At 40.4% G+C, this 20,411-nt stretch overlaps 2 protein-coding genes across 11 annotated transcripts in view; one reads left to right on the plus strand and one right to left on the minus strand.

Annotated features, from left to right (window-relative positions):
- Positions 1-11,988, minus strand: part of LOC115205100 (rap guanine nucleotide exchange factor 2) — a 138,536-nt gene extending 126,548 nt beyond the window's left edge. For 4 of the 9 annotated variants that reach the window (XM_029770741.1, XM_029770740.1, XM_029770737.1 and 1 more), the window contains exon 1: positions 11,333-11,988. In XM_029770741.1, coding sequence (XP_029626601.1) covers positions 11,333-11,401 — 69 coding nt within the window. In that variant the 5' untranslated portion in view covers positions 11,402-11,988. The remainder of the gene's footprint in view (positions 1-11,332) is intronic. The other 5 variants (XM_029770738.1, XM_029770739.1, XM_029770743.1 and 2 more) reach the window with 2 other exon arrangements.
- A 66-nt stretch (positions 11,989-12,054) lies between these two features.
- spmip2 (sperm microtubule inner protein 2) lies at positions 12,055-18,250 on the plus strand. Of its 2 annotated transcripts, none has more exons than XM_029770749.1 (5): positions 12,055-12,445; positions 13,556-13,785; positions 15,538-15,596; positions 15,788-15,905; positions 17,898-18,250. In XM_029770749.1, exons 1-5 carry the CDS (start codon positions 12,361-12,363, stop codon positions 17,904-17,906), a joined length of 501 nt encoding a protein of 166 aa, XP_029626609.1. In that variant the 5' UTR covers positions 12,055-12,360; the 3' UTR covers positions 17,907-18,250. The 2 variants fall into 2 exon arrangements, with proteins under 2 accessions (XP_029626609.1, XP_029626610.1); XM_029770750.1 differs by lacking the exon at positions 12,055-12,445 and adding an exon at positions 12,592-12,833.
- Positions 18,251-20,411: the final 2,161 nt, after the last annotated feature.

Genomic DNA, 20,411 nt, shown 5'->3' on the forward strand with positions numbered 1-20,411 from the left:
ATCAGAACAGCGATTATTCACCTCGAACTGGACAAGCATTTTTCTTTAAATGAGTCGGACTCAAAGGATATATTGCTCTTCCCGGACCAGGCCCAAATCCCTGTCATTCGTATGAAGAGGAGACGAGGTCGATGAGCCGGATTCCTGGGGAGACTACGTCGGCAAGTGGATAATCCACCTTTCTACTGGCAAATGTGCAACCACTAGAAAAAAAACTGGAAGGGCTCCATTCAAGACTATCCTATCAACGGGACATTAAAACTGTAATATCCTATGTTTCACAAAGTTGTGGCTGTACAAGGACATGGATAATATACAGTTAGCTGGGTTTTCCATGAACCGGCAAGACAGAGCATCAGAGGGGAGGTGGTGTGTGTCGCTTTGTCAACAACAGCTGGTGCGCGATGTCTAATACAAAGGAAGTCTAGAGGTTTTACTCACCTGAATTAGAGTACCTCATGATAACTCTTGGTAAATAGTGTGGTCTACAGCTGATCTATATTTTTCGTAGCCATCTATTAACCACCACAAACTGATGATGGCACTAAGAACTCACTCAACAAGCTGTATAAGGCCACAAGAAAATGTTCATCCAGAGGCGGCGTTCCTAGTGGCCGGGGACTTTAATGCAGGCAAACTTAAATCCGTTTTACCTCATTTCTACCAGCATGTCAAATGTGCAACTAGAGGGGGAGGGGGGAAACTCTAGATCACCTTTAGGCCACACACAGACACATTCAAAGCTCTCCCTCACATTACATTTGGCAAATCTGACCATAATGCCATCCTCCTGATTCCTGCTTACAAGCAAAACTTAAACAAGAAGTGCAGTACCAGTGACATGCTCAATATGGAAGTGGTCTGATGAAGCAGATGCTATGCTACAGGACTGTTTTGTTAGCACAGACTGGAATATGTCCCGGGATTCATCCCATGGCATTGAGGAGTATACCACATCATTCACTGGCTTCATTAACCTGCGCGTCGACGACATCGTCCCCACAGCGACCGTGAGTAAATATCCAAACCAGAAGCCATGGATTACAGGCAACATCAGCACCGAGCTAAAAGCTGCCACTTTTAAGCAGCGGGACACTAATTTGGACACTTATAAGAAATCCCGCTATGCCCTCCAACGAACAGCAATCAAACCAGCAACTCATCAATACAGGACTAAGATCGAATCCTACTACACCGGCTCTGGTGTTCGTCGGATGTGGTAGGGCTTGCAAACTATCACGGATTACAATGAGAAACCCAACCGCAAGCTGCCCAGCGACGAGAGGCTACCAGTCAAGCTAAATGCCGTCTATGCTCACTTAGAGGAAAGCAACACTAAACCATGCATGAGAGCACCAGCTGTTCCGGACGACTGTGTGATCACGCTCTCTGTAGCCGATGTGAGTAAGACCTTTAAACAGGTCAACATTCACAAGGCAGCAAGGCCAGACGGATTACCAGGACATATACTCAGAGCATGCGCTGACCAGCTAGGAAGTGTCTTCACTGACATTTTCAACCTCTCCCTGACCCTGTCTGTAATACCTACATGTTTCAAGCAGACCAGCATAGTCCCTGTGCCCAATAATTCTAAGGTAACCTCCCTAAATGGCTACCAGATAATTTGGCTGAGAACAAATTCTCATTTACTGCAAAGACCTGGGGAATAGTTACATTGGAGAGGAGGGGGGATAAATGAGCACCATCATCCCAGAAACTCTGAACTCACTCCAATTTGCATACTACCCCAACATATCCACAGATGGCGCAATCTCTATTGCACTCCAATCTGCCCTTTCCCACCTGGACAAAAGAAACACCTATGTGAGAACGCTGTTCATTGACTACAGCTAAGCGTTCAACACCACAGTGCCCTCCAGGCTCATTACTAAGCTAAGGACCCTGGGACTAAACACCTCCCTCTGCAACTGGATCCTGGACTTCCTGACGAGCCGCCCCCAGGTGGTAAGGGTAGGTAACCACATATCCGGCAGTGTGGTTCCTGGACAACAACCTCTCCATCAACGTGAGCAAGACAAAGGAGCTCAACATGAACAACAGGAAAAAGAGGGCAGAGCGCACCCCATTCAAATTGATGGGGCTGTAGTGGAGTGGGTCAAGTGCTTCAAGTTCCTTGGTGTCCACATCACTAAGGACCTATCACGGTCCAAACACACCAACACAATTGTGACGGGCACGACAATGCCTATTCTCCCCCCAGGAGGTTGAAAATATTTGGCATGGGGCCTCAAGATTCTCAATACCACAGCTGCACCATCGAGAGCATCCTGACCACTTGGAATGGCAAATGCTCTGCATCCAACTGCAAGGCGCTACAGAGGGTAGTGCGTACAGCCCAATACATCACTGGGCCCAGGTTCCTGCCATCCAGGACGTCTGTACCAGGAGGTGTCAGCGGAAGGCCCTAAAAGTTGTCAAAGACTCAGACTCTGACCCAAGTCAGAGGCTGTTTTCTCTGCTACCGTATGGCAAGTCTGGGACCAAAAGGCTTCTAAACAGCTTCTATCACCAAGCCATGACTTCTGAACAGTTAATCAAATGGCTACCCAGACTATTTACATTGACCCCTATATTTACATTGACCCTTATTTATTATAATTTTTTTGCACGGACTCTCTTGCACAGGCTCGATGTACACTCACTGGACTCTAACCACACATACTACTACACTGATAATACAGCACACACACACACACATTTTCACACTCGTCACATACGCTGCTGCTACTACTTGATGTTTATTATCTATGCATAGTCACTTTACCCCTACCAACACTGTACATATTTCCTCAATTACCTCGACTAACCCGTACCCCTGCACATTGACTCGGTACACCTTGTATATAGCCTCGGTATTGTAATTTTATTGTGTTACTATTTTTCCTGTATTTAGCACATTTTTCTTGCCATTTTGAAACTATAGCTGGTAAATGGTGAGTAAGCATTTCATTTGTCATTATGAGCTAAAATACATTAGCCAATGTGGGACTGCCTTAGACTAAATGTTGTGCTCTGAGCTAGCGTGGGCATCGTTCATTGGTGCATTTAGTGCTTTTGTTCACCTTTTTCCATTAAAATACGTAGCCTCTGTATTTAAAATGTGATGAATACGTAATTATAACCGCAATGTGTGTAACCATTTTAGCCAGAGCTCGGCCTCCACTTTCAATACAAGAATAACACGTGACATCACCTAAATTCCACAGGGTTAGCGGAGCAATGAGGCCAAGAAAAGTTGCTTTTGTGTTTATGGACTGGGAGTTTGAAGCATTTAGCCTATTAGCAAATAGTCAATGCTATATTTTCTATGGGCAAACTACAAGGTTCTGAATTAGGCCTGTTCAGTTTAACTCTTGCTATGGGAATACATAAATGATAGAACACATCAAATATACTGAGCAAAAATTTAAACGTAACGTGTAAAGTGATGGTCCCATGTTTGAGCTGAAATAAAAGATCCCAGACATGTTCCATACGCACAAAACGCTTATTTCTCTCAAATGCTGTGCACAAATTAGTTTACATCTGTTAGTGAGCATTTTTCCTTTTCCAAGATAATCCATCCACGTGACAGGTGTGGCATATCAAGAAGATGATTAAACAGCATGTTCATTCCACAGGTTCACCTTGTGCTGGAGAAAATAAAAGGCAACTCTAAAATGTACAGTTTAATCACAACATAATGCCACAGATGTCTCGAGTTGAGGGAGCGTGCAATTGGCATGCTGACTGCAGGAATGTCCACCAGAGCTGTTGCCAGATAATTTAATATTACATCTCTAACATAAGCCACTTACAACATTTAAGAAATCTAACTAAATAGACATATGAAGAACCATCTAAAGATCTATCTATATATCTATCTACAGAGAAAAAAAATCCAGAAAATCACATTGTAGGATTTTTTATGAATTTATTTGGAAATTATGGTGGAAAATAAGTATTTGGTCACCTACAAACAAGCAAGATTTCTGTCTCTCACAGACCTGTAACTTCTTCTTTAAGAGGCTCCTCTGTCCTCCACTCATTACCTGTATTAATGGCACCTGTTTGAACTTGTTATCAGTATAAAAGACACCTGTCCGCAACCTCAAACAGTCACACTCCAAACTCCACTATGGCCAAGACCAAAGAGCTGTCAAAGGACACCAGAAACAAAATTGTAGACCTGCACCAGGCTGGGAAGACTGAATCTGCAATAGGTAAGCAGCTTGGTTTGAAGAAATCAACTGTGGGAGCAATTATTAGGAAATGGAAGACATACAAGACCACTGATAATCTCCCTCGATCTGGGGCTCCACGCAAGATCTCACCATGTGGGGTCAAAATAATCACAAGAACGGTGAGCAAAAATCCCAGAACCACACGGGGGGACCTAGTGAATGACCTGCTGGGACCAAAGTAACAAAGCCTACCATCAGTAACACACTACGCCGCCAGGGACTCAAATCCTGCAGTGCCAGACGTGTCCCCCTGCTTAAGCCAGTACATGTCCAGGCCCGTCTGAAGTTTGCTGGAGAGCATTTGGATGATCCAGAAGAGGATTGGGAGAATGTCAGATGAAACCAAAATAGAACTTTTTGGTAAAAACTCAACTCGTCGTGTTTGGAGGACAAAGAATGCTGAGTTGCATCCAAAGAACACCATACCCACGGGGAAGCATGGGGGTGGAAACATCATGCTTTGGGGCTGTTATTCTGCAAAGGGACCAGAACGACTGATCTGTGTAAAGGAAAGAATGAATGGGGCCATGTATCGTGAGATTTTGAGTGAAAACCTCCTTCCATCAGCAAAGGCATTGAAGATGAAACGTGGCTGGGTCTTTCAGCATGACAATGATCCCAAACACACCGCCCGGGCAACGAAGGAGTGGCTTCGTAAGAAGCATTTCAAGGTCCTGGAGTGGCCTAGCCAGTCTCCAGATCTCAACCCCATAGAAAATCTTTGGAGGGAGTTGAAAGTCCGTGTTGCCCAGCGACAGCCCCAAAACATCACTGCTCTAGAGGAGATCTGCATGGAGGAATGGGCCAAAATACCAGCAACAGTGTGTGAAAACCTTGTGAAGACTTACAGAAAACGTTTGACCTGTGTCATTGCCAACAAAGGGTATATAACAAAGTATTGAAAAACTTTTGTTATTGACCAAATACTTATTTTCCACCATAATTTGCAAATAAATTCATTAAAAATCCTACAATGTGATTTTCTGGATTTTTTTCTCATTTAGTCTGTCATAGTTGAAGTGTACCTATGATGAAAATTACAGGCCTCATCTTTTTAAGTGGGAGAACTTGCACAATTGGTGGCTGACTAAATACTTTTTTGCCCCACTGTATAACTCATAGAACCTTACAGTTCCATGGTCTCACGTTGTAGAAGTGCTGATAAACGTACAAAAATAAGAATAAGATTTACATTTCCACTTTCAAAATGATACCACAAAGATGGTTGGAGGTCCACATATAAGATGATGTTGACTTGTATGGGAATATCTGTTATTTTAAATTATACTCTCAATCCTCCATAGGGAACCTATTGAAATCATAGAAATATTTATCATGGAATAGACATGACCATTTAAATTGACATTTAACAGTGGACATCTTTGTGGTAGTAATTAGAAGTTAAAATATAGGCCTCCCGAGTGGCGCAGCGGTCTAAGGCACTGCATCACTACAGCCTGGGGTTCGATCCCAGGCCGTGACCGGGAGTCCCAGCGAGCAGGTGTTAAGAAGCACGGCTTGGCAGCTCATGTTTCAGAGGACTTTTTTTTAAATTATAATAAAATAGTTTAACAACATTATAAGCTTTTAAATGACAAACTCAACTGTTTATGTTTCATGGTATGGTGGGGTATGCAAAACGAGTCAACTTTGAGTACCTTTAACTCCTGAATGTTTTGGCATTCAGGTCCAACAAATCACTTTCTGACCACTTCGTCCATGGGCAAACATATATCGAAAGTGTTGTTTAAATCAAAAGGGAGGCTGTCAAAAAGTGATTGAGTCCTTGCCTAGTCAAATAAAAGGTTAAATAAAATAAATTAAAACATTTAAATGGATTTACCTAGAAGCTAACTGCTAAGCTAACAAAAGCACGAGACCAAAGTTATTCTCAATCCATTTTATTTCTCAATCAAGCCCGTCTCACATGCTTCTGTTCTGACTGGGTGATCAAAATAGGACACACACAAACCACACACAAACACACAAACAAGCATCATAAAAACAGTCACTTCAAAAATGTTCTCTCCTCTCTTTTGCAACCAGCCCTTCCTTCCTGCCGGCCCGGTTCAAAAAGCATCCTGATGCTTCTCCACTCGCACACCGGGCAGGATGCTGTTCACTGGAGAGAGAAACAAGCTTCCACCCTCTCTCTGACCCTCCCGGGCTCCTGTCTCCACCTTCTTCTTCGCACTGCCTTTTCACTTGGATATTCCTAGCCACTGCTTGACTACTATGCTAATCCCTTGCTAAGTCCAGCACACAAGGACAGTCTGAGCTCCAACGTTTGAGCTATATGATTCACTGCCAGCCAGAGGTCTTGCTGACTGTACATGGCCTTTGCAGTTTTGCCGCCGCCTAAACAATTACAGGGAACAGACAAGCCTGACTCATTGTCCCTTCTTGGATGGCTCCTGCATCTTAGGCGAAAAAGTAGCCTGTGTGTTTCTAATTATAGATTTAATCTTTCCTCTCTGTTTCCCCAATAAAAATATTGTAGGTGCCCAATCAACATAATGCATTGTCAAACAATCATACTGTGTGTGTAGGTAGGTAGGTAGGTAGGTAGGTAGGTAGGTAGGTAGGTAGGTAGATAGATCGGTAGATCGGTAGATAGGTAGATGGTGGTTTGTGTAATACAGTCACCGCAAAGTACTGAACAGCAACCTAGGCAAGCAAAAGCAACCGTTCCATGGAAAATCTCACTCTGTCTCAGTAGGCTACCACCATGGATGCCAGGTTACGATTAGCACTTTAAGACGGCAAAATCCACACCAGTCCAAACACGATGTTAATCTCAAGAGGTCATGTGCCATCTCCAATAGGACAAACATGGTCAGTTGCTAATGGGGGACACTACTTGCTTAACATTTGAATGAGTGACAAGTTACAATTCCAAAACAAAAAGCGCAAGGGGGGCCTGTCCAGTTATAATTCAAAAATATTCTGGACATATTTCAAGGATAACTTGTCTGGTGACTGTGGTCAGTCCACATTTTTCAAAAACTTCTTTACTCATGTCATAATGGTATGCACCACCACTATGAGGTTTAATGAAACGTGCCTGAAATGTGTTGGCATACTCGCACATGGTTAACGAGTCAGCAATGACAACACTTGACAGCCGTTTAATTGTTTCTTCAATGTCAGATAGACAGATACATCAACATGTGGCTGTGTCACTGTGCCAGCAACAGCTTGCCCACTATTTTAATTGGTGGTCTATCGATTCTCTGGGCTATTGTTGTGCGTATCCCTTGCTGCCATCGAACCACAAGGCCCATTGCCTAATGGTTGAAATGTACTGGAAATACGAAGCAAATACTTGCAATAAACAATTGTGTGGGGGCACTTCCACAGTAGCGCAATTGTGCTGATTCAGATTTTTCCACTTAGAAATGTATGCAAAACAAAAACCATTGATTTCAAAGTTTAACAAACCATGCAACTCCGTGCACAATGACTTCAGTGTAAATTGTTAAATGTAAACTATGAAAACACATTTACTGGAAGAACTGTGCAGATTCAAAGTTTGATAACAGAATTTCAGTAAAATCTCACTCCGTTTTTTATGTGACCATAAAAAAATACATGCTCTGAATTAAGATTCAAAATGTCTGCAGAAAGAATGGGGTGTAATCTATGACATCGTGAGTTTGAAAACATATATTCTGGTTATTGAACTACAGTAAGTGACGTGGATTTACATCTGGTAACAAAATTGTGGCAATTGAATTTCATCATGGGTCCCTGACCTGTACTAGAAAGAAATGCATAATTATGGATATAAATGTAATTCACTTTATGGTGATATATCCTAAATAGGTACGCAAAAGGTAGAAATGTGCAATATCCTCATTTGCATAGTTGGGTGTTATTCTACGCACTAGCTATTATTTTAATGAGCGCCGCCACCAAACAAGACCAAATATGGACCAATCATAGACGTCTATGTTTCACAAGTTTGGACATCAAATTACAGCTCAGTAGAGTAAAATCTTGTTAATCTTGTGTATATTTTGTATTTTCACGAGGACCACAATGGAAATACATGTAACTTTGTGTCATCCTCAATGATTTTAATGGCATTGTACTGTATCCATGTTTGGTTGTATTGTGTTTTAAAAAAATTGTCAAATAAATCAAATACCTTTTTTTTTTCATCTTTTTTTTTTGTTGTACAATACAGCACAGAACAGTGGAGTAGAGTTCAATACAGTAGGCTATAGTATTGTCACGATACCAGAATTTTAACTTCAATACCAGGTTTAGTATGACGATACTCGATAACATCTAAATAATCATTACCAAAACGATACCAGAACAAAAAAAGAATGGCAATTGATCCAGACAAACTCAGCTACTGCTTTGTTCAATTGTTGGGCATGTTTTAAGTTCAAATATCATTACATTTGAAATGTTTTACACCAAAAATGTTTCAGAGACAGCCAACGATTAAAAAAAAATTATACAATCAATTTGCCTTTGTTTTTACCAATCTAACATTTCTTTGAATGGTAAATCTCTAATGATAAACTGGGTGAATCAAGATGTAGCCTAGGTCTATTCACAATACAGCTGAATGCATATTCAATAGGACTGTGGGCGTGCATTGATTGATTGAGCTTGTTTTGGTTGCTTTCATGGGGATACAGATGATAAACAACCTGTTTCCCTTCCATGTGGGACTTTTATTGTACTGATCGACATTTGCATAGAAGTAGCTTCTTTTATAAACATGCGCACTGTCTCCAACCAGTAATGACGTCCTTCACGAGGCAAGACGGGTACGGCTCGTCGGAGACCTATTCACACAGACAGTGTTCGCTGAGGCAATAGATCATCTCTGGCTGATGGAGAAACGTGACAGAGAGACCAATTAAGTGAACGAATAAAGTTTTTGGTACCGAACAATTTTGTTCTAGTATAGAAAAAGTATTGATGTTTCGGTATACCGTGCAACAATAGCATAGTCAAGTAGAGTATAGTACAGTAGATTACAGTACAATACAGTAGAGTATCGTTCAGTACATTATAGTTTACTCAACTGTGCTCTACGTACCAACGACGTGCGGTGGGCTGCCTTAATCGACATCCACCTCTCTAAATCAGAGGTTGGGTTAAATGCGTTAAACATTTCGGTTGAATACATTCAGTTGTGAAATCTGACTAGGTATTCCCTTTCCCCCCTCCTCAAAATGTTTACTGTACTGAACTCTACTTTTCTTTAGCGTGCCCTACTGTACTGTGCTGTCCAAACTTGTCAAACAGAGACATCCCTTTTTTGGGCCAAATGAAGGCTGGTCCAGATGTCTGTGGACGTTGAAATGAAAGGCCAGGGCGGACTGACATTTACATACATTTACATTTACATTTTAGTCATTTAGCAGACGCTCTTATCCAGAGCGACTTACAGTAGTGAATGCATACATTTCATACAATTTCATACATTTTTTTTTTTTTTCCCTGTGCTGGCCCCCCGTGGGAATCGAACCCACAACCCTGGTGTTGCAAACACCATGCTCTACCAACTGAGCTACAGGGAAGCTAAGCTACAGGGAAGCTACTGACCAAATGTCAACTACTTTTCAACGTCCATGCACGTCCAGTGTCGTTTTTGTGCTCAGTGGATGAGTACGCTGGTTACAGTAAATGGAAAGAGAGTGGTCTCATAGGTAGGTGTCAGTAAGAACACACACACAGAGAGAGAGAGACAGAGAGAGAGAGAGAGAGAGAAAGAGTCAAGACTTGACCACCAGATGACAGAAAGAAAACAGTTATCAGCTGAACATAACAGTATGCCAGTGGACGGGAGGACAGAAGCAGGTGACCCAACTGTGGTTTGTGACTACTATGATTTCCCATGATTATACACAATTCAATTGCGGAAATTGAATTGAAATCCCGGCGCTGTGTATAAACGTTTAGAAACATTGATAGTCACCACTTGCAATACGGCTTTAGGAACACACGGCTCTATCTTTCATCAGCGTGAAAGAATCCTTCAAATAAAAGATCCACTTCCTGCAGCAGATTCACACAGCTAAGGGTGCCGCCATCCAACGAAACTACACTTCCTGAGTTACGCTTACACACAGGTGTTCGGAGCACGCTAGACAGCCAATTAGTGCAGGTGGTTGCCGCCTGTCTTCCGTCTGTTTTCCGTAAACAAGCGCTGTAACATGGAGATATGGCCGTGTGAGAACACTAACCTTATAACAAAAAAGGTGTCTATTAATTTAAAACATTTTTGCTAATATGAAAGATATGATCCTTATGCTTCCAAAACCATACCACAAGCGATGTGTGTTAAAGTTCCGACTGAGCGTCGGGGTTCTTAACAAAACTCCCCTGTACAGAAGACGCCTTTGTCCAATGACTCTTATGTGTAAAGTAATGGGAACTAAGAGTCATGATCAAGGGCTAGGCTACATTATCTTAAACAAGGCAATACAGGCCAATACCCTGATATAGACTACAAGAGGCTACAGATTAGGAATCCCAAATGTTCAAATCAGTTCTAGGAGAGGCCTAAAGTGTACATCTGAGAGTTGATCATGGTCTATTAAAATCAACACACACACTATTGTATAAATGTCCACGCAAGCTCAATATGCCTGACACACATTTAAGGGTTGTTTAGACTTGGTTTACGCCTACAGCATTCGTGTAGGCTTATGTTTTTTTTTTTTTCTTGCTTACAAAAATAAAATACATCTAGCAAAATTGGTCAATTATTTGACTGTTTGCGAAACAATGCAGCCTATGAATGTTTACATAGCCGTTTGGGAAAACAGGAAACATTTGCTGGAATGTGCCAGGTCTGTGAATGTTCGTGACATAAGTGGCCGGGTTACTATCAAGTCCTGTTATGTTAAGTACCTCGAGATTATCTCCCTTGATAGAGCTTTAGCGGGATGTAGACAGGATACGTAACCCTGTAGCAGAATGGCAACGCACAGAAATAATGTAACAATGTAGCGAAGGAGAGTGGCTGCGGGAAACGATAGACCTATGTCATAGTCACCGAGTGGTTTCACAACACGTCGAGATTAGTATTTGAAGGTATATCAAATCATTATACTGACCTGTTGCGTTCTTTCGGCCGGATTCATCATCACAGCTTGACGAAAGCTGTTATCGACATAAGACGCCATTGTTTTGAAGACGAGTTTCAAATAATGAAATTGCTTATATTGTTGACAATGTGCAAATATTCGCGGGCTGGATATTCACAGACCAAGCCACAGTCGGAGTCGGTTATCCACTAATAAGAGAACTCCAGTGGTCTAAAGATCGGAAATGTATCAGTCCCCAGGCCACAATGGCCAGGCCACAATGTGAGCCTAGGGGTTTCTTCTGTCCCCAAACCGATATCAAAAGGCTGCCACCGATCCCAACAAAAAAAAAACTTGCTATTAAGGTGCGGCTCGAAGAATCCTGAATCCAAATCCCAGTAGACGTGTCGCTATACAGTTGTATTATGGAAAAACTGTTCCTTTATCTAAGCCGACGCTAAAAGCAAATATATGTATCTTCAGCATTCTTGATTTTGCCACAATTCAATGTATCCGCCTTCAAATAAAATAGCAAACTACTCATCTATCCTGACAATAACCGGTTGTCCATTTTTTTATAATAAATGTATAGGCTACATGTACAAAGGCAGCCTTTAAAAAATCATTATGATGGGTTTAAAAGTGACGATGGGTCCGCCGCCACAGCTTTTTGCTGTATGCCACCATGGTGACTGACACAAGGGGAGGCTCATGGGCGAGTCCATTTACAAAAATGGAGCCGGAGGACAATGTATTGTGGCCTACAAAGTTATCATTTGTCGCCATCCAACGACAGAAAGGGGGAATAACACATACAGATAGGCTATTCAAAGAGCAAATATGCCACTCAAATGCACATTTTGGAATAGTTCATCGTTACAATTACTTGTTTGGGGGCCTATTTGTTGAAGCTTTATTTGACTGGAATTTCATTCTGCATTGATCTATGGAGGAAAATGTCAAGTGTGGAAATAGGAAATGGGAAAAACTTATGTTCGATTGCATTTGATTTTATTAGATGTATTTCTACTATATTCTAACCACGTGTTATATTTGACATGCTCCAGTGCTGTTCAAGGTTTCCAGAAAAATTGGTGGACCATGGTACAATTACACTTTGTAAAATTGGACACCGAATTGGAGGTAATTATGACACAACAGAGTTAAGTACTAATGTCGCGTTCAAATACTACTCGGAACTAGGAAACTCGGAAATGTCCAACTTGCTGGTTCGTTAAATACGGCAGGTGGAGTTTAGCAAATCGGACATTTCCGAGTTTCCTAGTTCCGACTAATCCGGAAACGCGGCACTAATGCGTTCAAACACTGACACCGTGACAACCATTAGTCGCATGGCAACAGCCCACTGACCCTATGACTAGCGCCCTCAAATTATCCCCCTCGGGCGTGCTGCTGTAACCGTGTACTCGGCTGCTAGTATCTAGTCCAAAAATAACAGTTCCAATGCAGAGTAGCACAATGGAGGAAGGAAGGCTCCCCCAAGCCTATGGTCAAAGGATGCTTTTTACAGGTATGTGTCACATAATTATTGGGTTTGATGTAGAATGTTACAAGGGTAGAAATAGGTTACACAACAATCACCTCTTATTACATAGGCTATTGTGTGTAGCCTACATACTGTAGCCTACATGATGTATATAATTAGGTCTGTTTTGGAAATTATACATTAGGGGTCTGTCATTATAAATATTGGTATTTTGTGATTTTAATGACATGTAGATAGGTCGGGACAAGAAACTGTGGGGGTGAGTGGATGAGAGATACTTGACACAGCCTTTTCATTGGCAAATGAGCTTTCTGTAAAAGACCACTGTCAAATGAACTTTCTACCAACTGTGGCTCAGTTGGTAGAGCATGGTGTGTGCAAAAAAATGTATGAAATGTATGTATTCACTACTGTAAGTCGCTCTGGATAAGAGCGTCTGCTAAATGACCAAAATGTAATGTAATGTAAAATGTAACCACCCTACCACCCTATTCCTTAGTGCACTACTTTAGACTAGGGAAAAGTCTAAACGGGATCCTTTGGACATACCAACTCTGACGTCACCCCATGGAAGTTCACAATTAAAATGGTTAAGGTTAGGGTCATAGTTAGGTAAGAGTTAAAGTTAGGGTTTAGGGTATGGACGTCCCAAGATTTCTGGATAGCATAAACCTTTAGAGTAGGGCTCTGTGTTGCTCACTATTTTCTGAATGGTTATCACATTTCATTATGTTGATTCTAATAAGGTCCAGATGGAGTTGGAGACTACAAGGCAAGATTGATCGACTTTCCCCGCTACATTGGCATTGGCCCTTTGTCACCTGAGGGTACAAGCGATTTGAATTACCTGTGCCGGCCTGCTCCCTGCACCCCAGCCCCCATGCCCAAACAGTGCTGCATTGGAGGGGTGGGATGGGGCATGGAATATCACCAGCTGTTGAACCGTAGGACGCTGCTCAGCAATATGCAAATTAAGGTGGGGCCCAAATTGTATTTTATTTTGATTTTTTATTTCACCTATATTTAACCAGGTAGGCAAGTTGAGAACAAGTTCTCATTTACAATTGCGACCTGGCCAAGATAAAGCAAAGCAGTTCGACAACATACAACAACACAGAGTTACACATGGAGTAAAACAACATACAATCAATGATGCAGTAGAAAAAAATAAGACTATATACAATGTGAGCAAATGATGTGAGATAAGGGAGGTTTTGCCATGGTGGCAAAGTAAATAAAGTATAGCAAGAAAAACACTGGAATGGTAGATTTGTAGTTTGAAGAAAGTTCAAAGTTAAAATATAAATAATATGGTGCAAAGGAGCAAAATAAATAAATAAATACAGTAGGGGAAGAGGTAGTAGTTTGGGCTAAATTATAGATGGGCTATGTACAGGTGCAGTGATCTGTGAGCTGCTCTGACAGCTGGTGCTTAAAGCTAGTGAGGGAGATAAGTGTTGAAGCCTGTGAGCTGGATGTTAATTCGATTATTAATAAAGGAGGGAGTTAGGTGACCTTGATGAACATTTAGTAGATTAGCTACATCATACATTTTATTTCATAAGCCCTCAAAGTTCCATAATGGGGTAAAAATGTCAGCCATCTTGGTCAGGGAGAAACCCAAAACCAGTCTAAATTGGAATGAATGGCAGTAGAGGCATAGGTGACGGATTTCCTGCTTTTACTTATGCAGGAAATATAAAGTAAGGCATGTGATGTATCAGAAATTGTTTCATGGAATTATAGTCAACCTAAAATATTTTCAAATAATGATAAATACAGTTTATACGGGTTTTATACCAATTCTGTATAAATAACCTCTAAAATATATGTAAACAGTCCATAAATGTTACAGATTTTGTTTTCTTAGAATGCTGTGAGTGCTTATTATATGATACAATATCAGTACTTGTTGGATTTACAACTTGTCTAAATCCTATCATCAACTGCTTTGCGCCAGTGAATGGCTGTGGATTGGCTAGTGTTTGAATGAAATGTTGGCATATTGGCAGTTCATTTGAAAAATTAATGGGATAATTTCTCTAAAACTGGCTGGCTAGTTAGCTAACACAAAACAGTGCAGATACATTCTTCACTATCTTATCACAGCACTGGCAAACCATGGTTGACAAACTCCCTGACCAACATGGCTGACCTTTGGACCGTCATAAAAAGGTTAAAACACATTCTAGTATTCTAATTAATAATTATATGGTTATTATACTCACCTGTTACAATGGCCAGAATGTCATAAGAGAATACTGTAGTCATGAAGTCATAATGCTCACCAAGTGTTTGACTTGGCCAGGAGCTCACCGGAGCTTTGTACCGGCACCTCATGTTCTACTGCTTGAGCTCCTGTTCCTCTTATAGAATATTAGCTCAAAAGTATTGTGGAGCTCCTGCATCTGTAAATGTAAACAGTGCTGGCACCCAAAATGAGAGCCGGCACCTATTTAGTCCAAGTCAAGCACTGTGCTCACCTGTCACAATGCTCAAAACTGTAATCATGATTCTCAGCAAATGTCACAATGGACACAGTGCTCAGAATGTTGTCAGAAGACAACAATACTCAAATCACGATTCTCAAGTCATGACCCTATTCATTCTGATGCTGGCATTACATCGGTATTAAGACAAGCCACTTTAATTGAGTCAATTTATTCTATTCATTCAAATGTTATAACATACAACTTTCAAAGTGACTCGGACCATATTGTTCCTACAGAGAGCTGAATTCCGCTCAGCCCTTGAGGACAGAGTCACCCACAGATATCAAAACCCATGGTAGGCCCCACATGTGGTAACCCACACTTTTATATAGTATATTTTATTTTTCAACCAGTCAGAATCACTTTACCTGCAAGCTGTGCACATTTCCAATGTGAAAGTGATAGCATCACAGCAGGCTTGTGGAGTGTTGAGTGAATGTAGGTGCACCCTTCTTCATCCATTATTCACCATTTCCACTTTTGCAGGCACGCACCGCCCCACTTTCTAGATAAGCAATCTGTTGGAGCCCGCAGCAAACTCGCATGGACACACAAGTACGACTGTTATATCCAAGATAACAACAAACAGTTCCTTCTCAACAGGGTAAGTCATTAACTACAGGAATGTGACATTTCCTCCCTTCAAACACCAGTATGAAGGACACATTGCATAACTGGAGATATATTTGACCAACTAAACCCAATTGTAAGGGAGAGGATGAGGGGCCCCTCTTTTCACACGAACACTCCTATTTCTGCATAGGCCTTGTCCTCAGGGTGTATCTGACCTCTCATTTGACATATCACTTATTAGTACTATGAAACTATATACACAGCATTTGAGGAATTCGATGCAAATGCATTCGAAGTTAAAGGGTCATACGTGATACAGTGCCATACAAAAATGTTCATACCCCTTGGATTTCTTCACATTTTATTTTGTTACAAAGTGGGATTAAAATATATTTAATTGTCAACAATCTACTCAAAATACTCTAATGTCAAAGTGGAAGAAAAATTCTAACATCTTTTAAAGATTAATAAAAATGTGATAGCTAAAATATAGTAATTGCGTAAATATTCAGCCCCTTTGTTCAGGCAAGCCTAAATTAGTTCAGGGGTAGTCACATAATAAGTTACATGGACTCAATGTGTGAAATAATAGGGGTTGACAAGATTTTTTTAATGACTAACCCTTCCTTTGTCCCCCATACATACAACATCTGTAAGGTCCCTCGGTCAAGTATTGAATTTCAAGCACAGATTCAACTACAAAGACCAGGGAGCTTTTGGAAAGCCTCATAAAGAAGGGCAGTGATTGATAGATGGGTAACAATAACAAATCGGACATTGAATATCTCTAAGCATGGTCAAGTTAATAATTAGGCTGTGGATTATGTATTAAATCACCCAGACACAAAGATTCAGTCCTTAACTGAGCTGCAGGACAGGAATGAAACTGATCAGGGATGTTACCATGAAGCCATTGGTGATTTTAAAACAGTTACAGGGTGGGTGTGATGGGAGAACTGTGGATGGATCAACAACATTGTAGTGACTCTACAATAATGACTTAAATGACAGAGAAAATTATACAAATATACAAAATACATGCATCTTGTGTACAACAAGGCACTAAAGTAATACTGCAAAAAAACATGGCAAAGGAATATACTTTTTGGCCAAAATGCAAAGCCTTATGTTTGGGGCAAATCCAAGACATTACTGAGTAACTGCCTCCTTATTTTCAAGCATGGTGATGGCTGTGTCATTATATGGGTATGCTTGTCATCGGCAAATACTGAGGAGTTTTTCAGGATAAAAATAAATGGGATGGAGCTATGCACAGGCAAAATCCTAGAGGAAAACCTGCTTCAGTCTGTTTTACACCAGACACTGGGAGATAAATTATCCTTTCAGCAGGACAATAATCTACAACACATGGCCAAATCTACACTGGAGTTGCTTATCAAGAAGACAGTGAATGTTCCTGACTGGCCAAGTTACAGTTTTGACTTAAATCTGCTTGAAAATCTATGGCATGACTTGAAAGTTGCTGTGCAGCCGTGATCCCCAACATCTTGACAGAGCTTGAAGAATTCTGAAAATAATAATGGGCTAATATTGCACAATTCAGATGTGTAAAGCTCTAAAAGACCTAAGAAGACTCACAGCTGTAATCGCTGCCAAAGGTGTTTCTAACATGTATTGACTCAAGGGGCTGAATACTTATGCAACAACATTTTAGTTATTTAATTTCTATCCTTTAAAAAATGTTCCACTTCCACTCACATTAGAGTATTTTATGTAGATTGACAAAACATATATTTAAAAATATATATATAAAAAATAATTTAATCCCACTTTGTAACAATAAAATGTGAGGAAATCCAAGGGCTATGAATACTTTTGCAAGGCACTGTATATGAAAGGACATAACTTTGCTTGGTGAATGAACCCATTCAAACCACACATCATGCTTGACCATTTCTGTATGGAGTGTTTTTAGTGAACAGTATTCAATAGGATTATTATGATATTTTTGCCTGACATACCTATAACTCATAAATGCTTCTTTGTGTTTTTCCCTTTCTAGAGAGATTAACTCGTTCAGAGAAAAGCTGCATGTGCCTCACAAATGAGTTCCTTGAAATAGTTTGGGTGAAGAACGGATGATGATTCAATCAGCTGTGTTGTCCTGAAGACCTGACCAAGTGTCTGATTAAATACCACCTTTTCAATAGTGAATCAAACCATTTTACTCTGTCAGTACTCAATTACAACTCTCATTAGTCATTTGCATGATCGAATTCACTGAAATGGTTTAGGAGCACTGCAAGTAGGCTACTATACCACACCCTTACACTGGTGTATTTTGCAGTTAGTTATGCATCAACATTTACAGTAAATTAGGAATCCTTTCAATCCTCAAATAAAGATTTGATGAGATGAAAATATCTCCAAGTTTTGTCTGAAAGGTGAAAGTAAAGCTAAATGTAAACCATACATTTTTGGTTAAGTCCATTGGCTTTACTTTAAAATCTAAAAAGTTTTGCCACTTATCTAAAAGTACTCATATGTTCTGCTCTGCTAGCTCTACATGGGGAACTTTGAATGAAAATGTCAGTTCACCAAGGATGCCTCGGACACCAGTATTGCATACCACAGGTCCGGGACCCAGGTCTCTCCTGTCTTGTGTCATAGATTCAAACTTTCGATAACAAGTGTGTGTGAAGATAATCCATCCCCTGAGCAAAAGCAATTACATTTACGAAAGTCTAGCTCCGATAACTGCTGCTGACTCAGATTGGGAGAGGAGTTTTTACTGCACCAGAGATTTCCAATTGTCATGTAATGAGGCACACCGACATATTCTTGTAAGCTCAACTTCAATTTGGTGTTAATCTTTCCTCCATTTAATATCTGACCCTTTCTAAGACCTCTTCTGGCGATACAGAAATGACTTATTTTTTCATCTATTTTTCTACAGTGATTTTCTATCAATACATGGCCAACATATTATCTTCCTCTTCGGCACAGCCAGAAGAGGACTGGCCACCCCCCATAGCCTGGTTCCTTTAGGTTTCTCCCTAGGTTCCGGCCTTTCTAGGGAGTTTTTCCTAGCCACCATGCTTCTACACCTGCATTGCTTGCTGTTTGGGGTTTTAGGCTGGGTTTCTGTACAGCACTTTGTGACATCAGCTGATGTAAGAAGGGCTTTATAAATACATTTGATTGATATTCACATGCACACTTTTGGGACATATCTACTATCAAGTAGGTTATAGCAGTGGTTGATTGGAATGGGATTAGGCAAAAGGGTCCACTCCTTTAGGGTTGGGGACAGAACACTGGGGATAGAAAATATATTTTTGGAAAAATATACTAATTTTGGGTGGAGTAGACAGCAGTGTTGTTCCCTGTTTTAAAACGTATCAACGCGTCTAAATATAATACATTAAATATCGCGAGATTTAACGGATTTGAATATCCTTAGCGTCACGGCAGCAACATTAGCATGCCGGTAGCAACATTTAGACTTCCGGTTTTTGGATTTTGCCGTCAAAATAAAAGTCTGCTGTAAAACGCTAATTGCAGCATGATATTTTTTTTGCATTATGTTGAATTATAACTACACGGAGGGAACTGAATGAAAGATAATGACTTATTTATTTAATAAATAATATTATAAGGTGGAGCAAATAAGTTTGCATGGGGCCCCTGGACACTATACGGTACACACAGAGTTGGGGAGAAAGGGATTACAAAAAACGGTAACTGTAATCCGTTACATTATCAGCAAAAATATTGTAATCAGATTAGAGGCTTTTGAAAAACTAGATGATTACTTCGAAGATTAATTTTAAATTCAGAAAAGATGTTTGCGGAAAAAAATCTTTGACACTTCTGTTTTCTCAATGACATTCAAATCAGGGTGTTAAAAAGCGCAAATTTAAGTGTGTTCCACGTGAGCGAGTCTGACCACAAATCAGAGACGACTATGATGAATCACCAAATGTGTTTGATGGATAGCGGGAAAATAGCAGGAATAGGTTTTTGTAGGCTACAGTCCAAGCCATTTCTTCAAATGGTGCGACTGCTGTCAGCATCCAAAGATTATCCAATTTGAATAAACGCTTACAGGTAAGGATGACAGCAGTTTAGTTTCCTGCGATCCGGATATCACTTATTATTGATATCTACATATCGCATTGATGTGTATCCCACTGCTGCTCTCTCATTTAGCTATTTGCACCTTACGGATTGTGGTTGTTGTGGATGGCTGTTCACAAATTTAAGTGTGTTTGAACCCAATAATGGTTCAATTCAAGAAGTTTAAACTGCCTATCAATCATTGTTTTTGAAACCAGTGAAAAATGCGCTCTTGCAACAGCTGCATAGTTCGGATCCCAGCCTATGGAATAAAAGTTGGTATTGTATTACTCAATCTAATTCATGCTGATAAAAAATGTAATAAATCCATAGGCCTAATGGACACATGCTCAAACTCGCACACTTTTGATAGACTTAAAAAGGGTCAGTCTGTAGTTGCTATATCCGTTTTTGGACTTATAAATTATATATATTAATGTAAAGATATAATTTAATC

This window comes from Salmo trutta, chromosome 13 (genome assembly GCF_901001165.1).
Source record: "Salmo trutta chromosome 13, fSalTru1.1, whole genome shotgun sequence".
NCBI lineage: Eukaryota > Metazoa > Chordata > Actinopteri > Salmoniformes > Salmonidae > Salmo > Salmo trutta.